This window comes from Dromiciops gliroides, chromosome 5 (genome assembly GCF_019393635.1).
Source record: "Dromiciops gliroides isolate mDroGli1 chromosome 5, mDroGli1.pri, whole genome shotgun sequence".
Classification (NCBI taxonomy): Eukaryota; Metazoa; Chordata; class Mammalia; order Microbiotheria; family Microbiotheriidae; genus Dromiciops; species Dromiciops gliroides.
In genome coordinates, this window is record NC_057865.1 from 149,988,377 (window position 1) to 150,009,413 (window position 21,037).

A 21,037-nucleotide genomic window follows, 5' to 3' on the forward strand; every position below is an offset into this window, starting at 1 on the left:
AGAATTTGACCTGGAGTCAGAAGACATGAGTTCAAATTTTGCCTCAGACACTAGCTGTCTCAACCTGGATAAGTCACTTAACTTCTTTCCACCTTAGTTTTCTCATCTGTAAAATAGGGGTAAGAACACTTCCCAGGGTTGTTACTAGGATTACATGAGATATTTCTAAAGTGCTTTGCAAACTTTAAAGTGTGCTCGCTCTCTCTCTCTCTCTCTCTCTCTCTCTCTCTTATACATAAATACTTGCTACGAAAGTCTTTTGTTAAATTAGAATTGTTGTTATAATTCATGTTGTTTGCCATAAATAGTCTGAATCTTAGAAAATCTTGAAACAGTATTTTGCTACTCTATTGGCATTTTACAACAAATGGTGTTGAAGATTAATCTACTGGAACCAGTGTAATGTCCACAACAAGGCAAGGTCAAAGCAAAGTAACAAATATGTATTAAGCACTTATGTATTGGTCACTGTACTAAGCATACTAATGGTACAAATAGAAACAGAAGACAGTCCTTGCCCTCAAGGAGGTTACATTCTAATAGAGAAAGACAATGTATAAAGGGGAGCCAAAGGGCAGTGCAGGTGAGGGAATTCTGGAGATTCAGAAACCCTGACACTGAAGGGATTGAAGCCAGGTTGGCTTGGGTACATCATCAAAGTGGAGGCTACTAGAAGGAACTTAACCATGGGAGGAGACCAGATATGCAGAGGGATAGAAGGCCCAAGAACTCAAGAAAGTTCTAGTGTGAGAAAGCAGCTCAGTCAGGTTATATTCCAGAGATTCAGAAGTACAGTAGAGAATGGAATGGAGGATGATGGGTATTATGTTCCTGGAAGGAACTCACCAATGAAGGAGGCAGTTCTGTTTGTATTTGCTATGGAGATAGTTATTTGTTCATTTTAGAAAGAGACTATGAATCATTCACTTACAGTATATCATCAGTTTGAACAAAGTTAAGTTCTTTTCCTTAAAAGAATGAAATAGAGGGCAGCTAGATGGCATAGTGGTTAAAGCACTGACCCTGGATTCAGGAGTACCTGAATCCGGCCTCAAACCCTTGACACATACTGGCTGTGTGACCCTGGGCAAGTCACTTAACCCCAATTGCCTCAGCAAAAAAAAAAAAAAAAAAAGAATGAAATATATTTGTGGAAATTCATGACACCTTATTTACTGACAGGGCACTATTTTTTTTTAATTAATAAAGTATTTTATTTTTTTTCCCGTTACATGTAAAGATAGTTCTCAACTTTTGTTTATTACAAGCTCTCCAATTTCAGATTTTTTCTCCCTCCTTCCCCCCTCCCCTAGACAGCAGACAGTCTGATATAGGTTTTATAAAATAACATTAAACATATTTCTGCATTGGTCATGTTATAAGAGAAAAATCAGAGCAATGATGACAAACCTCAAAATAAATGTCAGCACCAAAAACAAAAGTAGTAGTATGGTTCATTCAGCATCTATACTCCACAGTTCTTTTTTTTTTCCTGGATTTGGAGATCCTCTTCCATCATGAGTCCCCTGGAACTCTTCTGTACCATTGCATTGGTGAGAAGAATATAGTTCATCACAGTAGGTCAACACACAATGTTGATGATACTGTGTACAATGTTCTTCTGGTTCTGCTCATCTCACTCATCATCTGCCCACGCAAGACCCTCCAGGTTTCTCTGAACTCCTCCTGCTCATCATTTCTTACAGCACAATAGTATTCCATTGTATTCATATACCACAACTTATCCAGCCATTCCCCAATTGATGGGCATCCCCTCAACTTCCAATTCCTTGCCACCACATAAAGAGCAGCTATAAATATTTTTGTACATATGGGTCCCTTTCCCCTTTCCATGATTTCTTTGGGGAAAAGACCCAAAAGTGGTATTGCTGGGTCAAAGGGTATGCACAACTTTATCGCCCTTTGGGCAGAATTCTAAATTGTTCTCCAGAATGGTTGGATCAATTCACAGCTCCACCAACAATGCATTAGCTGACAGGGCACTATTGACTAAAGTTAGTAGATATAAATGTTTAAAAGTATAAATAGAACTAAAATGAATCAATATGCTAATTATATTCCTGTTTACTTTAAAGGTAGTTCTTTATGAGGAATGCTCATTTTCAATTATACAGGGCTTGTACTAAGGTTTTACTATTACCAAACCATTAATTATACTAAAACATTTTTTCCTTTTAGTTTTCATTTTCTCCAAAACATTTTCTAATACAGCTAAATAGCATAGTGGATAGAATACTGGACCTGGAGTCAGGCAAACCTGAGTTCAAATCCAGCCTTAGACACTAGCTCTGTGACCCTGGACAAGTCTCTTAACCTCTCCTTTTGCCTCAGTTTCCTCATTTCTATAATGGGTATTGTGGCAGTTGTTGTGAGGTATCAAATGAGATAATATTTACAAAGCATTTGGCAAAGTGCTAACTAGCTAGCAGTAGTTATTAGTAATAATAAAACATTTTTATACTCAGCATACAGTATTATATACTGTATTTCACAGATGGCAGAATTAATTAATAATAAAAAATACCATTTGTTTCCCCTTGAGCATTAAAAAATAAGCATAAGATGATACTAACTCGTACTCTTCTTTTTAGGTAAAAAGAACCTATTCCCATGGTACATATCGAGCTGGCCCAATGCGACAGATCAGCTTGGTAGGAGCAGTGGATGAGGAAGTGGGAGATTATTTTCCAGAATTTCTTGACATGTTGGAAGATTCACCTTTTTTAAAAGTAAGGGAAATTTCAGAAATGTATTTATCTGTATGGAATAATTATCTTTGAGGCATAGTGGAAAGAGCTGTGAACTTGGGATCAGAGACCTAGGTTTAAGTTCTTAAATCTTAGCAGTTGTGTGACCATAGGAATTTTATTTAATCTCTTTCACCCTTATTTGGGAAATGGGGATAATAATGCTTTTATTACCTACCTTACAGAGTAATTGTGAAGAAAATATTTTGTGAACAAAAATATTATACAAGTGTAAATTATGATGTATGATGATATGAGGGGCATGACACATTTAGTATGAAAGTAAAACTATAAGCTCTTGACTTCAAATTTTTCATTTTACTAAATATAACTCAAAGGTGGAGGCAAGATTAAAGATTATGTCATATCTCAAATTTTAGTAGTGTGAATTAGAAGAAAAAGAGCAGAGCTCACAAAATAGCAAGTATTTTCTCCACTTTACATTTCTAACAGGCTAATAACTGAGAAGTTACATAGCACACCAATAAATTGTATTTATCAGTTTTTAATTAAATAATCAGTTTTCCTCTCGATTTTATTAACCCTCAAATATCAGGACTAAAAGACAATAAAGATGGAGATGAGGAAGCATTTATGTATGATGGAAAGGAAAACCAGGAGAACTTTGTTTTAGCTCTAGTTTTGCTACTGCCTAGCTATATTCATTCAGTTGGGCAAGGTCACATAACTATGGTAGGTCTCATTTTCTTCTACCTTTATGGCATAAAGTGATTGGCTTAATGAGTGGTCCATTCTCTTCATGTGCTGAAATTCATTGACCTCTAACCAAGTGTTGCTACTTTGTCCATTGCCTGTACATCCCAGAAAATAATTTTCACAAATTGTGGGCTGTTGTAGTTATTTAGTTATGAGTGGAACTTAAGATCTATGCTAAGTGACTAGTCATTTAGTTGGGCATTTCAGAAGTCAGTAATTAACATACTATTAAGCTAAAAGCCTAAGTGAACCCCATAGCATTTTGTAACATGAATTTTGTACTTGTGAATCACATGAATTTCTCTGAAATCTTTTTGGCTCTGTGAAGATGTTGTTCTGAGGGGTGGCTAGATGGCGCAGTGGATAAAGCACGGGTCGTGGATTCAGGAGGACCAGAGTTCAAATATGACCTCAGGCACTTGACACTTACTAGCTGTGTGACCCTGGGCAAGTCACTTAACCCTCATTGCCCCACCAAAAAAAAAAAATGTTGTTCTAGGGGCAGCTAGGTGGTGCAGTGGAAAAAGCACAGGCCCTGGATTTAGGAGGACCTGAGTTCAAATCCGGCCTCAGACACTTGACACTTACTAGCTGTGTGACCCTGGGCAAGTCACTTAACCCCCATTGCCCCGCAAAAAAAAAAGCAGAAGAAAAAATGTTGTTCTGTTTCCTTTTCCTAACCCCCTTTTCCTTCCTTCCTTTTGTGTTTCACTTTCATTTACCTCTTCTCTGCTCTCCCAACCCCCTTTTTTTAATCTCCCACTTACCTGGGAATAACATTGCTTATATTTTAATTTTTGTTATTAGAAACTTCTTATATTTATTAAACAAAGATTGACTTTATTTTTACTGTAAAAACAGACAAGTTATATTTTTTAAAAGATATTTTAAGTTACTTCTTTTACTTATATAAGTAGTCCTCAGTCAGTTAACTCTTAACCTTCACTGTAGTCAGTGATCCTCCTTTTTTCTCCAGAAGGTTTTGTCCTAATGTAAGAGATGGCTTCCTCAGTTGGGAGCCAAGCAAAGGTAAACTTTAGTTTGGATTTAGTATCCTTTTGTCATTATCAGTGAATGAAGCACATCTTAAATATTACTTTTTTGAACTTATACTTTTCATTTTTATAGGCCTCTACTAATGATCAGGAAATTCTTCCTTCTGATGTTTACTGATTGCTATTGCTATAGCTTAGGTGATATGGGGAACACACTCATATATCCCCCTCAAAAAAAACCAAAACCCAACAACTTTAAAACTCTTAGACTTCTTTTATTTCTCCTCCCTTTCATAGCCAAACTCCTTGAAAAAGTTATATCTGTACTTTAACTCTACTTTTTCTTCTTTCATTCACTTCTCAGCCCCTTGCAATCTGACTTCAGATCTTATAAGTCAGCTTGAAACTTCTTTCTCCAAAGTTTTCAGGGATCTCTTAATACGTTTTTTTGTTTTGTTTTTTGTGAGGCAATTGGGGTTAAGTGACTTGCTCAGGGTCACACAGCTAGTAAGTGTTAAGTGTCTGAGGTCAGATTTGAACTCAGGTCCTCCTGACTCCAGGCCGGTGCTCTATCCACTGTGCCACCTAGCCGCCCCACAGGGATTTCTTAATTGTGAAATCCAGTGGCTTTTTCTCAACCCTCATTTCTCTTGGCCTCTCTGTAAGCATAAGTTAGTATTGTCACTGTTGACTATACACTATAATATAGTGTGTCTTGTAGATTTTCCTGACATTGTTCTTTCTTTGTTCCTTACCTTCTAGGTCTCCTTTGCTGGATTATACCTCATGTCCTATACTCTATGTGTGGCTATTATTCTAAAGCTCTGTCTACAGCCCTGTCCTCTATAAATATATATTGTATCTCAGTGATTTCCATCTCCTCCCATGTATTCAATTATATCTATGAAGATGATCTTTTAGGTTTCTTTATAAAGACCTAGTCTCTTTCCTGAAATCCATTTCTGCTTTGCTAACTGTCTCTTGGACACTTCCAAATGAATGTCTTTCAGGCATTGTAAACTCACCATATCAAGAACAGAATTCAGTATCTTCTATCCAAAATCTACCCCTCTTCTCAACTTTACTATTTCTATTGAAAGTACCACTACTTTTCCACTCACTAAGATTCACAACTCCTAAAGCCACCCCCAAGCTTCTTATTCTACCTGGCCTCCATGTTCAATCAGTTGATAAGTCTTGATTTTATTTTCACAACATCTCTCACATCTATCTCTATCTTTCTACTCGGGCCCTTATTAACTGTCACCTGGACATCGCAGTAGCCTACTATTTGGTCTCCTTGCCTCCATTCTGTTCCCTCTTCATTCCTGCCAAAGTGGCATTTCAAAAGCTTATTGTTGATCACATCACTTCCCTGCTCAAAAACCTCTAATGGTTCCCTGTTGCCTCTAGTATCAAATATAAACTTTTCTCACATTTAAAGTGCTTTACAAGCTGTTCTCAACCCACTTTTCCACACACTTTTCTTCTTTGTGCTTTCTCTGGTTCAGTCAGATTGGCCTTCTTCTTGTTCTTCACATAGATATTCCATGTCTGTGCCTTTGCACAGGCTGTACCCCAGTGCCTGAAATGTAGTCCTTTCTCATCTCTGTATCTTTAGAAGTCCTTAAAAGCTCAGGACAGGCACTAGCAGAGAAGGTTTTTTCCTTATCCAGTTCCCCCGCCCCCATCCCACCCATGATGGTACTTTTCTCCCTCCTCCCCCATTTGCATTGTATTTATTTCTTTATATTTACCTTCTAAACATTTTGTATCTACTTATGTGTGAATATGCTATTCACCCTGATAGCATGTCAGCTCCTTGAGGGCAGGAAATATTTAGTTTTTGTACTTATATCTCCTAGTGCTTTGCAGAATGCTTAGAGAAGTGCACATGTGTGCGTGTGTGTGTGTGTGCGTGTGTGTGTATTAACTTTTTAATGAATACGTGTGAATTGGTTGTTTAAAAAATAAATACCTTAAAAAGGGAGGAAAATCCTTAACTATTTGACACATTTTTAAAACCATTTTTTTGGCCATATCCAGAAAGATGAGTGTGTATGTATGTATGTGTGTGTATCTATATCTCTATACATCTATATATATATCTATAAATACAGCTGCCACAAAATACATACTGTCTGTCTCTCCCTCCCTCCCTCCCTCCTTTTCTTTCTTTCTTTTCTTTTTTTTTGGGGGGGTGGGGGGAGGCAATTGGGGTTAAGTGACTTGCCCAGGGTCACACAGTTAGTAAGTGTTAAGTGTCTGAAGCTGGATTTGAACTCAGGTCCTCCTGAATCCAGGGTCGGTGCTCTATCCACGGTGCCACCTAGCTGCCTTTTCCCTCCCTTTCTCTCTCTTTCCTTCCTTCCCTCCCTCCCTATATCCCCTCCCTCTCTCGCTTTCTCCCTCCTTCCCCTCTTCTCTCTGTCTTGGTGGTATGCATTTTGTGGCAGTCCTGTAATTTAGAGTATATTTGAAAATGTACTTTGAAATCAGTTTTAATATATATATTTTTCTCTAGTGTACACTGCCATGGGGAACACTATCTAGTCTAAAATTAGAGAGTCGGAAAGATAGTGATGATGGTCCTATCATGTGGGTACGTCCAGGAGAGCAAATGATCCCTGTGGCTGACATGCCAAAGTCACCTTTCAAAAGGAAAAGGTATGTTGGACCCTGGTTTTGTTGTCCACATGATGTTTCCACGCTACATAAATTATATTTAGAAATGTATGCTAATAATGAAAATGTACTAATTTAATTTTTAAAAGGCCAAGAAGACATCCTCAACTTTAAAAGATAATGTGAGAAGTGGCAGTGTGGTATATATGTGGAAAACATAGTGAATTTGGTATCAAGATCTGGGTTCAAATCTTGCTCTGTTATTTACTATCTGTGTGACCTTAAGGCAGATCACTTAATTTCTCTTGACCTTCATTTTTTCACTTGAAAAATGGGACAATTAGACTAGATAACTCTTAAGTTCTCTTGCAGCTCTAAATCTCTGAGTCTGAGATAGGTCCTAACTTATGAATGGATCATTGGTTGTTTAGAACCGTGAAAACATTTTCCCATAGAAATGATATAAGTGGAGTCCGTTTTCCAGACTTTTCAATAAATCTGACACATAACAAATTTAGGTGAATTAGTACTCTATAAATGGTATTAATTATGTAGTAGTATTTCATCTGTATTCCATAGTAGAGTTGAGAGGCATCATGATGTAATGGACAGAAATTTGGCTTCAGAATTAGGAAGATGTGCATTTAAGTTCTGTCTCTTATATGCACTGACTCTGTGACTCTGGAAAAATTGCTTACCTTCTTGGAGCCTTAGGCAACTCTCCAAGATTATATAAATTATAGATTAGAGACTGATCCATATTGGTAGAAATAAGTTCCTTATTCCCCATGAGTTCCTTCCACTGATGAAACCACAGGTCTATCAAATAAAATTTAAAAAGAAGTTAAACTGGAGGCAGTATTGCTGAGGATAGAGAGTGGGATCAGGAAGGCCCTGCTTCATGCCCTGCATCTGTCAGACATGAGTTGTGAAGTGAGAGGTAAATTACATAGTAATTTCTCAGTGCCTTAGTAACTGTCTTAATACTCTTAACTGAATTGCATCTTATACCAGGAGTTGTAGATTTCAGATAAAAAACAGTATGCTAAGTAGATTTTTGTGAGCTACTCAGAAACAAGCAACTATTGGTATAACATTGTTTCTATGGGAAAATGTGTTTTAAGGAACATTTGTGTAGTCCTAGCTAACTGACTGTATATGGCACCACACCCTGACAGCAACCTCTTGGTTCCTGGGAAAGTATCTTCTAGTGACTGCCAAGCATGGCAATTTAGGATATAATTTATTCTTTGGAGGGAAATGTAAGGGTACTGCCCGTCAGAGACCAGCTATTTTTAGAAGGGATATTGTAAATTCAGCATTCTAAAGTCAGAGAGTTGCCTGTATTGTGTTTAAACTTTAAGTTTTGGGAGAATACACAGTAGGAAAAAGTAGTTTCAGAAATTTGTAGTTTGGTTAATGTAAGGGCATTCCTGTCCTCATTTCTCTAAGACCATCGGGTAATTAAGAGTTGGAAGCCACCTCAGAGACCATCTAGTCTCCAAACCTCACATTTTACAGAGATGTACAGTAGAATGTTTTTATTAGGACACAGATTAGGACATCTGTGGTAGTTGTTACAGTAGCATTTCTGCTTGTCTCAAATTCCCTATTTATGGCACATAACATTTCTTTAGAATTGTGTCATTTACTGAGCCATCACATAGTTTTTTGAAACATACTGACACTCTATTTTGTCACTGTGGATTTTGAACAGGCTAATGGAATCTATTTAGAAAGTTGATACTTTGCAGTGCCGTAGCTATAGATGATAAAGAGGTCAGAGTATCTGTCCATTGGTGGTCCATTCTCCCCCCCCCCCACATTGTATAGTACTACACAAAGCTGCTCATTAATAGACAACTAGTATGTTGTGTTTTGTCCTTGTATTATATCAAAATAAACATATATAAGACATACACAAGTTTAAGAACAGTGAAGGTAATATGTTTATGTTATGTTACATCTTGCTAAGTTAGTTGAATTGGGGAGCAGCTACGTGGCTCAGTAGATAAAGTACTGGCCCTGGATTCAGGAGGACTTGAGTTCAAATTCGGCCTCAGACACTTAGCTGTGTGACCCTTGGCAAGTCACTTAAACCTCATTGTCCTGCAAAAAAAAAAGTTAGTTGAATTGATTAGAAAAGTTAAAGCTGTTCAGCTGTCTAGAAAATGAGTTCTATTGGAATAAAAGATATCACACAACAGAGTGTTTGCTAATAGCTCACTCTACCAACACCAAAAAATAATTAAAACATACTTTTCTATTTACTAGTACCATCAAGTTTACTATTCATTAAAAAATTCTTTCTTATTAAAGTGGTTTTTGCCTGTTGATGTAAATATTCACTTGCTATTCTATGAGATAAATGATTAGAGATTCACATTAGCATCTGTCATATGAGCATATTGGGGGATTGGTTTCATGTTTTGGGGTAAATGTACCCAACCCTGGAAAACACCCAAACTATAGAGAAATTCAGGTAACAATATTTTTATCTAATACCTTACTTCTTCTTAGTTTACATACCTCACAATTCTTTGTAATCTCAGAAAAGAGGGATTTAGAAAATTATGGAGAGGGGCAACAAAGCAATGAGGAAAGATTTGAGAATAGGTGATTTTTAAAAATTTTAGGTCTGCATTATGTAAATGATTATTAGCCATCTGTGTTGTTACCAAACAACCCTTTTTCATATGCTTTAAATATGTGTTCATTTGAACCCTCTCTATAAAATGAAAAATATGATTTTGAAAGAAGTCACAAGGCTGTGTGTGTTGTGTTTTGTTGGTTTAAAAAAAACACAGAACTACCAATGAAATAAAAAACCTGCAGTACCTACCTCGAACTAGTGAGCCCCGTGAAATGCTTTTTGAAGACAGGACACGAGCCCATGCAGATCACATAGGACAAGGCTTTGAGCGACAGACAACAGCTGCTGTTGGAGTGCTGAAGGCTGTGCACTGTGGGGAGTGGTAAGTAAACGATTTTGTTTTATTGGAAAGACTTTTTAAGCCTTTCAGAAGTAGTTGTTTAAGACTACTTGCTATCATTTTTTTTCCCAGCAACTTTTCTATATGTTATAAACATCATGATTATTCTTTGATAATTGCCCCCCAAAAGAGGTTGTAGTTTCTTTCCTGTTTTTGTATTTTAACAACTATGCAGATAAAGTAGTACCTTTTCCTTTGTCTTAGTGGGCATTTCTGATCTTTGTGGGATGAGGGAAGCCATGAAGACTATTTCAACCATTCTTTTATATCTCTGAAACTCATCTAAAGTCCATATCTGCTCAAGAGGTCCAAAGATATAAATATCTTAAAGGTTTAGCCTCAGAAACTTACTCTGATTGGGGGGGGGGGCAGCAATGAGGGTTAAGTGACTTGCCTAGGGTCACACAGCTAGTAAGTGTCAAGTGTCTGAGGTCGGATTTGAACTCAGGTACTCCTGAATCCAAGGCCAATGCTTTATCCACTGCGCCACCTAGCTGCCCCCAGAAACTTACTCTGTAAGACAGTAAGTCATACCACCTGAAAGCAAAATATAAATAAAGCAAACAAACAAAAATGTTCCTTAATTATGTTGAATTGGAGAATATAGAAAGAAGATTGTGTATTTTTCTATTCATATTATCTATTTTCTATTCATATAATCCAATTCATCTCAAGATAGGAGAAGACACCATTACAATGGAGAAGCTTATGAGGATGAAGAGCATCATCCAAGAGGGGTAGTATTTAGTGTCAAACCTCTTAATGTTGGCCAGTGAGCACTGTTCATTGTCGTGCTGACTTGACAGCATTGAATGAGTGAGGGAGTAAAATTATTTTGATACACTCACTTTGCTTTTGTTGTAATATTCAATTTGAGTTTTTTAAAGTTAATGAATAAATTTAATATAAAAATTAAATTAATAAAATAATAAGATTTTTTAAATGAATAGTAATTTCCTTTCTAATAGCAGACTACTTTCTCCCATTTTTCAACTCTTCCCTCAAACACCAAGGATGTTTCTCTATATTAAATTTTATAAAAATAGATTTAACAGTTATATCATTATTTATGCTAGGATGTCCAGTTTGATCAGTTAGATTTTTAAAAATTTACTGAGATTTAAAGAATTATTATTTGTAGTGTCATGCCAGAATATGGTAGTCTACTTAAAAAATAATAGAATTTGAAACTAAACTTTTTCATCCTAGAATCAACTATAATGATTTTAATGAAGTTGCTAATGTTCCTTTGATATTTGTCTTGAGAAAAAATTTCCAAGTAAGGAAAGCGAATGCTTTCATATAAAAATGTATGTAGGTTTAAAGGGCTTATGGGGAAAAATATTTTGGGGATGAAGAAAAGAAGTGCAAATATATGAGACTCTTGTTGATGGCTATTTCTTCATTTGGTATAGCTACTTATCTCCAATAGATGATTGGATGTTCAACAGTATTAGAAGTTTATGGACAAAACTGGAATTAAAAAATGTCCACAGCCTTTACAGAATACTTAAGATTTTTGTTTTCATATGCTTTTTATATTCTGGATATTTTCCTCTTTGTTATAAACCTAGCCTTTTCATTTATTTTTGTTGTTGCTGAACTGACTTGATAGGAGGATTGGAATACGGTTCAAAGAATACATTATTGTTCTGTAGTCCTGTAAGTGTAATCTCGGTGAAGCCTTTTTAATTGAGCTGATGCGTCTGCTTCAAATTTTTTCTAAACATTTTTACTATTTTGTATAATTGTTGACTCAGTAGTCACATAACAGCACATAGAGATCTTTTGGCTCTAACTGGTGTTATCTATGCATACCAGTAAGAATTAACATACTATATACTGAATTTTTAAATTGCCATGGATGTTGGGAGTGTGGAAGAAGGTGGGGTGAGAAAAACAAACCTTTGAAGTATTCTTTTCCTATAGTAGCTGCATCTCTACTGCAATGACTGCAAAAATCATCTCCTTTCACTTATGCTACTCTAACTGCTTCCTAACTGGTCTCTCTGCCTATAGTCCTAATCTTTTTCCTGATTCCCATCCCATATCTCAGATTGCCTCATCATATTCTCCACCTGGATATCCCATAGACACCTGAAGTTTATCATACCTAAAACAAAACACTTCTTTCCCTCTAAACTCTTCTTTTAAACGTCCCTATTTTTGTTGAGAGCACCACTTTTCTACCAGTTGTTCCACATAACTTGACTTTTCTCTCTTCCACATCTTCTAGCCTTTCCCTAACTTTCTTACAAGTCACTTGCCAAGGCTTGTTGATTCTGTCTTCACAGCATTTCTTTTATCTTTTTTTCTGTTCTCCTCACAGAGCCACTGCCTTATTTCACTCTCCTGTACTATTGTAATAGCTTCCTAATTGCTCCTCTAGTCATGTTTAGACACATTTGCCAAAATCTTAACAGGGTTTAAGTCTGACCACATCGCTCCAGTTCTCAGTAATCTCTGGGGGCTCCTCATAAGAAAAGATAGAAACACAGCTGTATGTTCACAAGGCCCTCCATAGTGTGTCTCCAGCTTATAATTTCTCCTTTACATTCTGTACAGACCGAACAATCAGCTGTTACTTGATCTTTACATTGTCTTCTCCCTCTGAGAATACTATAAACTATCTCTGTGGCTGGGATTATACTCTCTTGTCATCTTCACTTCATAATCTTTATTTCAGGGCTTCATGAAGCCTGCCTTGTTATCAGCCTCCACTTTCTCCCCCATATATTCCACCTAGGAACTGAAAGTTGTCTCTTATTCCTGAAATTACCTCATTATACATAACTGTAAACATATTGTATCTTTCTAGTAATATGTAAGCTCCTGGTTGTTTTTGGCCTTTCTATTCTCTGTGCATAGCAGTAACTTTTTTTTAAAGTAATAAACATTTTTATTTACAGTTTGGGGTTGCAATTTTTATGCCTCCTTCCCTCCCTCCCTTCCCCCCTCCCTGAGGTAGTAAGCAATCATATATAGGTTATACATGTACAGTTATGTAAAACATTACCATATTAATCATTTTGTATAAGAAAGCTTGAATAAAAGAAAATAAATGAAAGAAAGTGAAAAATAGCATGCTTCAGTCTGTGTTCCATCAAGATCAGTTCTTTCTTTGGAGATGGATATTATGTTTTATCAGTAGTCCTTTGGGATTGTCTTGGATCATTGTATTGTTAAGAATAGTTAAGTCTTTCACAGTTCTTCATCAAATAATATCATAGCAGTAACTGTTAGGTGACTGAATTGAATTTTAGAAAACCCGTGTATTCAGAACTGTGAGGAAATTGAAAAGTACCATGGTAAAATATTAGTTCAGATCCCCATTCCACTACTTTTGCTAGGCAAATCACTTCTACTCTTTTGTCTTTGGTTTCCTCATCTGTAAAACAAGAGAGCTTTTGAGAGAGATGATATAAGGTAAGGTCACTTCTAGTTCTAAATCTTCAGATTCCTGCCAAAGTTGCTTTACTTCTCTCTGATAGTTTCAGGCAGGACTGATTCATTGTGTTGTTGGCATGCTGCTCCAAAATGGTTTAACACATTACTATAAAATTGCAATAAAGATATGAGTTAAACAGTTAAAAAAAAAATGTAGATACTTCTAGGAAAGTTAAAGGACTATATTTCTGTTGTAAGGTGAATTCGATTACTTAGATTGCTAGCCTGGTGATGTGGTTATCAAAAATTAAAAGATAAAATAAAAGTTGGAGTACAAGGCAATTGATGTATTTTTTTAAAAGCATAAACTAGAACAAAAGGAGGGTTAGTAGGAAATTGACAAACAGGACACCTTTGAAAGTAGGCTGAATGTATTATGTAGTTACAAAGAAAGTAAGTTCTACATAATACAGCTATGTACCATTCCCTTCTGCTCACATAGTGTTTAAGTTCATAATAAAATGTTAAAATCTATATGCAGTATTAGTTATATGAGGCAGTAAGAGATTAAATGACTTGCTCAGAGTTACATGTGTCAGGAATTGGAGCCTGATATCTCTTGTGAAGCAAAGCACCATTTATTATAACATTTTTGCTTTGGAAAAATGAATTTGGAAGTTGAAGCAACCAACTGATACATGAACTTTTAGTAATAATAACTCTCTGGAAATTAGGGAATAAGGTAAGTAGTGAGTTTCCCATACAACGGAGTTCTCTACTGCAGATTTGGACTTAGGCATAAGCATACATGACACCTGTGATTAAAGTTGTAAGGGCAGCGCACCCAGGAGTATTCTTATCTAAACTTTGTATTCCTCCAAACCAATCTAATGAGAGCCCTTCACACAGTAAGTGCTTAATAAGTACTTGTTAAATTTGAGTATATTCACCTTTTGAGAAATACAGAAGAATCAGTTAGAATCATCTTAAATATGGCCTGATTAAAATATTCTTGGTGCCCCCACACACATTTGTTCCTTGTCATTATAATTATTCATAATATTCTATTTCCATTTTCCTAATGAGATACTATTATTTTTCTTTATTAAGAAAAACATACAGTCTTTTTTGTCTCCACAAAGGATTTTGGAATTTGAAGCAACAAGCTGAAAAATTTTCAATAAGAACTTTTGGTAAATTAGGGAGTACCAGTGCATTTGAGGAGGCAACTAGGTGGTACAGTGGATAGAGCACTGACATTGGAATCAGTAAGATTCATCTTTCTGAGTTCAGATTTGTCTTCAGACATTTACTAGCTGTATGACCCTGGGCAAGTCATTTATCCCTGTTTGTCTCAGTTCCTCATCTATAAAATGAGCTGGACCAAGGAAATGGCAAAACCACTCTGGTATCTTTGCTGAGAAAACCTCAAATAGGGTCATAAAGGGGTTGGACACAACTGAAAAAAACGACTCAACATCAGTAAAATCCTGGATGGTGCAGGTTGGTATGAATTTCAAGAAAAGAAGGTGTATTTTTCTTTAAGTTTTTCAGAAAGAATATTCTTTTCAGACTAACTGGTTTTTAGTTTGGAAAATATCTTCACAGCATACATATTGTATCCTTGTTTAGGAGCTAATACTAAAATATCGAAAACCTACATACTGTAAAGCCTTTCAAATTTATAATGATTGGGGCAAAGGCCAGAATGAGTTAGTCTGAATTAAAATGAAATTTTATTACTTTCAAATATACTAGAAACTGGAATGAGATATAACCTGTGTTGGATAGTAGTTTTGCTTTAATAAATGCGTTATTAATTCAGTGCTTTTTTAATAAACTGTTACTTGGGTACTTAAGTGTACTTTGTCCTCTTAAGTAGTACAAACATTGTTCTTATAAAATTGTTTACTCATTAATTTGCTTACAAACCTTTTCTTTGCATATTATGCAGGGTCCTCCCTTTGGAAATTTCTCTAAATTTCGTGTCCATATTATTCGGGTTTTCCTATATGAATCAGTTGCATGAAGATTTTACTGTTGCATTAGGTTTCTGGTTAGGACAGAACCGGAATTTGAGAGCACTCTGGAGCAGGCAACACTGGTGGGAAGCCTCTAAGGGAGTGAGAGGGAATTACTTGCTAGAATGCCCAGTGGCTTATGAATAGACCTGGTGCAATGGCTTGCTTTAGGCAGACACTGGAATTGTTATCTTCCCAGGCTTGAATTCTTTTTTACTGCAATAATTATGCCAATATGCTTCCCACATATAAATACCTCCCTTTCTCTTAGTAAGATGTTGAAAGAAACATTCTGCCACTGCTGTTGTGGGATTTTTTTTTTCACTTTGATCTAGTATTAGTCTGACTCTAGGATTCTTTCTTATTTCTTACTCTTCATAAAGTTGAAGATAAGTGGGCCAGTGGCTTTATGTCTTTGGGGATCTTGCTTTTCTTTGAGAAACAGGAGAAGCATCATTTTGGGCAGAATATCATATAAATATATAGAAAGAATCTTTACTTGATAATATTTTAACCTAGGGATTCTTGACATTTGTTAAGATACACATATACACACACACACACACACAAACACACATGAGAGATTCCTTAATAATCAGAATTCCATGATATCTGGATGTTATTTATTTTTAGTAGCTTGCCGGTATTAGTTGTAAGGCTGATTAAGTTGAAATGGACCGTTGACTCCCCTTGTTTAATTCTTAAAAAGAGATCTTTTAACATGCATTCTATAATAAACATAAATGTTACTTATAAGATTTTTATTTTGGCCCTAATTTGCTTTCATTTTTGCCAAAAGCTTTGCATTAGCTGGGGGGGGGATGAAGAGTAAGGAGAATGGTGGTGTGAATTCTTAACTCTAATTTTCTTTTCTAGGCCAGATCAGCCTCGTATTACCAAAGATGTAATTTGTTTTCATGCTGAAGATTTCTTAGAGGTAGTTCAACGAATGCAATTAGATTTGCATGAACCTCCACTATCTCAGGTGTGTTGTATATCATTCTATTCTACTCAGGCTAATTTCTTCATGGAACAGATTTCTTATTTTGTTCCCTTTTTCCTTTTCTCTAGTGTGTCCAGTGGGTTGATGATGCAAAACTTAATCAGCTTCGAAGAGAAGGCATTCGCTATGCCAGAATTCAGTTATATGATAATGATATCTACTTCATTCCAAGGAATGTTGTACATCAGTTCAAGACTGTTTCAGCTGTATGCAGTTTAGCATGGCATATTCGGCTCAAGCTATATCATTCAGAGGGTGATGCCTCTCAGAATGCAGATACTTTGGAAGTAGGCACATCAACAGATCATATGTCGTCAGTTCTTGGACTTCATACTGACAGCATAATTTGTACTGTAAGCAAAACCACCTCAGATTCCAATTTTCCAGACAAACTGCCTGCTAAGTATGAATTTCAACAGATTAAACACGAACCTTTTTCATCTGTAAGAATTAAAGATGAAACCGTGAAAATTAACATTCTTGAAAAAACTACAGCGCCTAATAATTTGGACAGCCAGAATATTAAAGCAAAGTTGGATCATGTTGAATTTACAGAATTTAAAATTGATGTGGACTCTAAATTTGAAAATAGTAACAAAAATTTGAAAGAAAAATTGTGCCCTGGAAGTCATATAAATTTAGATGACACAAGGCAGCATAGTTCAACACATCCAAGTTTGGATAGGAAAGATGATGACATTTTGTGCTAAATTTGTACATACAGTTTTAAATTCTTTTTTAAACTTAATGACATAATAATGTAAAGATTCGTAAAATTTTGAAAGCAAGCCAATGTCTTGCTCTCATATCTGTTACAGAAAATAGTGGATGTAGCTTTGTAACATTCCTCAGTGCCTGTCCATAACTGTGAAGTATCAAAGCACTTAGGGCCAGATGCACTGTAAACACTGCAGGTTTAACATAAAGAAGTCTTTAAATCATTTGAGTTGTAGGTTTTAGAGTAGAGCTGACATTAACATATATATATATTTTTTTGTAAGATGAGCCAGAATTCTTTTTGACAATTCAAGGCTTTTCCATAGAGCTTATTTATACCAGTTTTTTTTTTTCCATTTTAATGTGTCAGCACTGTAGTGTAAATAGCTTTTTTAAAAAAATCTTTTTAGTGTGATTTTTACTGAAATGTGAGCCACTTAATAAAGGTTCATAATAACAAATTTGTTTTATTGTTGGGTCTGCAAAAAAGACTTATTGAAAATTCACTTAAATCGTTTCATTGATCTATTATGTTTTTATTGCTGGTGTATCCATTTAGAAGTGGTAATGGAATGCAAATGTACTCATTCAGATCTAGTGAATATTTAAATTCCCCACTCTGGAAAAGCATTTTTTAAAAACCAAGATTCAGTTATGAGAACATATATGTATGTATGTATCATACTTTGCACAATTTTTTTTTACGTTGCTGAGTAAGATGAGAATTTTGAAATGTTTAGCACTGCTATCTGGAACACACTTTTTCATATTTAAATTCAGCATTAAGAAAATTAGTAGGAACTTTCTGTGGAAGATTTGGAAGAACAAGATCTGAAACAATGTCATACACTATAACTGATGGAGTTGTGTGGCCTGCCTACATATTTTGTTGGCACACAGAATTACTTATGATCTGCAGTAGAAACAATTTCTTATCGATAGGAGTACATAGAGTCACAAAGAGTCCTTTGTGAGTAAGAATATCCAATTCCTTTAATTTTTATTGTAAGGTGCAATTAAAATCCTCATTTATATTTTTCTGGAGGAGTAGGAGGAAAATATATTCAATAGTGGGAAAATATTAAAATTATAATTAAAATTCCAGATCCAGGAATGGTCATTTGTACGTCTTCTGGTGTGGTGCCTCTTCCATTTCAGGGTCTTGTTCCCTACTTTTGGAAGGCAAGTGACTTAGATGATTGACTTGGCAAAGGAAAGCTCTAGGTAGTAACTGATTTGGAAAAATGTCTTGGGCCCCACATACCTATAATAACATTTCAATTACCTATTTTCAGTTAGAAATAAAGCTGAACTCAGAAGGATGGGCTGTTTGTCAGAGTAACAACTGTGTTGTAACAAATAGCATTTGGAACTGCCACCATTGAAAATCAATGACCAACTTGTTAAATTTAAATGAAAACTGTAATAGGTTTTCCACCCATACTTCCTTGCAGATTGTTTCCATAGCTCTTTAGTTGGCTTTGGATGTGAAATACTACATTCATCGAAGACAGATCTTTCCTTTTATCCAGGTTTTATCTGTGACTAGTGCTTCCTATTCCAGTGACCACAAGTCCCAGCTTCATGTATCAAGATACCCTTTACAACTGCTGACCTTCCTAGGAATGAGGAGATAACTTTAAGAAAGAGATATGGAACTATGAATGACAGTTAACTGCAAAAGTGGTTTCAGTTCTGGTAGTTAGGTTAATAGCTAGGGAGGATAGGTTTGGGAAAGGCTGGAATTTTAGGAGAAATCAGTACCTTAACAAGACAAAGAGTTTAATGAAAGAAAGGTGGTGGTAAATTATGATATTGTTAGTATAGGCTTTCCCTATATTTACAGCTAAATCATTCTTTTCTCCTCCCTTCCATTTCCCCCATCTCTTGCCCCCAAAATAAGTATTTTGACAACTCTTTCAGGGAACAAAAATTAACCCACCAAGACTGGAAGGGAGGAAGGAATAACGTTAACATGTTTTCCTGTTAATTATTGGGGAGAAGGAGTTGATATATTTAGCAAGACTTGATTTGATTGTCTTTCCAATTTTCCAATAAGGTAGAAATGGCTACTTAGTTCTCATAGGTCTTTAAGTCTTAAGGTTATATACACTGCAATAAAATGCCTTTAGATTCTATCTCCAAAATATATGAGCCTTAAAACTTTTCAACTTATAGGAAGGCACACCTAAAAGCAGTCCATAATGGTTGTTTTTAAAAAATATATCTTCCTGTATATGCTATAGTTAAACCTTTCTGTATTTTAAAAATTTAATAGTTCTGTTAAACGCATACATCCCTGTGGAGGTGAAATGCAAAGAATCAAGGGGTGCAGAGATTCCTCTGTGGCCCTGCCACAGACTTGTACCATGATCATTCCCCTTGTCTTGCTGGGGATGGTAATAATGACAAAAACACCTTCTGAGTGACACAGTTTGAGATCCTGTGGACTACATTTTGTGGCAAATAAATGTTTTCACTTTTTAATGCTTTTAATATGGTCTACGTACATTCCATTTTTTTAACCATCAGAGTGCGTGATTTTCTTTGCATCCATTTATCATTTCATCAACCATGTAAAACATTTGAATCGCTAAATGTATAAAAGATATTTCCTAGGTTGGTTATATGCTCAACTATGGGTGCAGCATTGTTAAATGTTAAATTGATAAATAGACCTTAGGAAAAAATCCCAAGGCACCTTACTGGTATCATCTACAAATGCCCTTTTCTGATTTATATAAGTTATATGCCTGTATTTCATACTCAGGTTAGCTAACATAAGAATCAAACATTTGTGGTACTTAGTTGAAAGCTTTAACAAAGCCATATTCATATCTCCCCCCCCTTTGTCAATAAGGTTGTTGACCTCCTCAATAAAGAGAGATTAGGTTGGTCTAGCACAGCTTTGTGTGTGTTTGTTTTTTTTTTTTGTAAAGGTTCTAGTTTTCATTTACTCATTTTGAAACCACTTTGTATATAGATTTTCTTTGTCTTGAATCATTCCTCTGATAAAGTATAGTATCACTAGATATTAGAGACCAGGTAAACATGGAAAAGGTTTACCAGGGCTATTAAAATTTCAAAGTTTTTCTTAAGTATTCCTAAGTATAAAACTCTCTTCCTAGTACAGGGAAAGTATATTTATTTTTAATGAAAACTTTTTAATAATATTTATTATGCTATCTAGTTATACTTTTGTCATATTTGGAGGCAAATTTTTTATGTATCATGAAAACATGAAAACAATTTTGATTCCATTAGGAAAGGCACAAGTCCTATCTTTGGATTTTGAGAGGACTTACCTTTCAAGAATTGCTAAAATCCTGGTAACTAATCTTTTTTTATATTTATGCTTTGTAATTATTTCCTACATCTTCAACAATTCGTTTTTACCTCATCGTCTCTTTTTAATTCTTTTAGTTGGCAGAATTTCAGTATTCTAGATAATGTGCTTTCAATCAAATCAAGATTATTTATTGTTTTTCCATTGCTCTTAAAAGCAAGCTAAATATTCTTATTAATATAATTATACTCAATGCTTAATTATTATGCTGATGGCAAGGAGCAGTGTCCAGGATAATCCAAAATTGTATATAAACACAGCTTTAAGTGTAAGTAATGGAGAAGGCACTGGGATGGTTTGGCAAAGCATGTTTCCTTCCCCCTAAAACAGGTTACAGTCACTACCACTCAACCCAAAGAAGATGAAAGCACTATCTTAGGATGCCCTGGAAATGCTAAAAAAAAAAGTAATAAGATGATTTTTGCTCTCTGAGTGGTAGCCCATTGAATAGTAGGCACTCCCTTA

General features: G+C 35.5%; 1 protein-coding gene across 2 annotated transcripts in view; it reads left to right on the forward strand.

The window, feature by feature from the left end:
* Nucleotides 1-20,131, forward strand: part of RSBN1L (round spermatid basic protein 1 like) — a 92,256-nt gene extending 72,125 nt beyond the window's left edge. For both annotated transcript variants that reach the window (XM_043967790.1, XM_043967791.1), the window contains 5 exons: nt 2,613-2,750; nt 7,005-7,147; nt 9,913-10,080; nt 16,383-16,491; nt 16,578-20,131. In XM_043967790.1, coding sequence (XP_043823725.1) covers nt 2,613-2,750; nt 7,005-7,147; nt 9,913-10,080; nt 16,383-16,491; nt 16,578-17,219 — 1,200 coding nt within the window. In that variant the 3' untranslated portion in view covers nt 17,220-20,131. The remainder of the gene's footprint in view (nt 1-2,612; nt 2,751-7,004; nt 7,148-9,912; nt 10,081-16,382; nt 16,492-16,577) is intronic.
* The last annotated feature ends 906 nt before the right edge of the window (nt 20,132-21,037 follow it).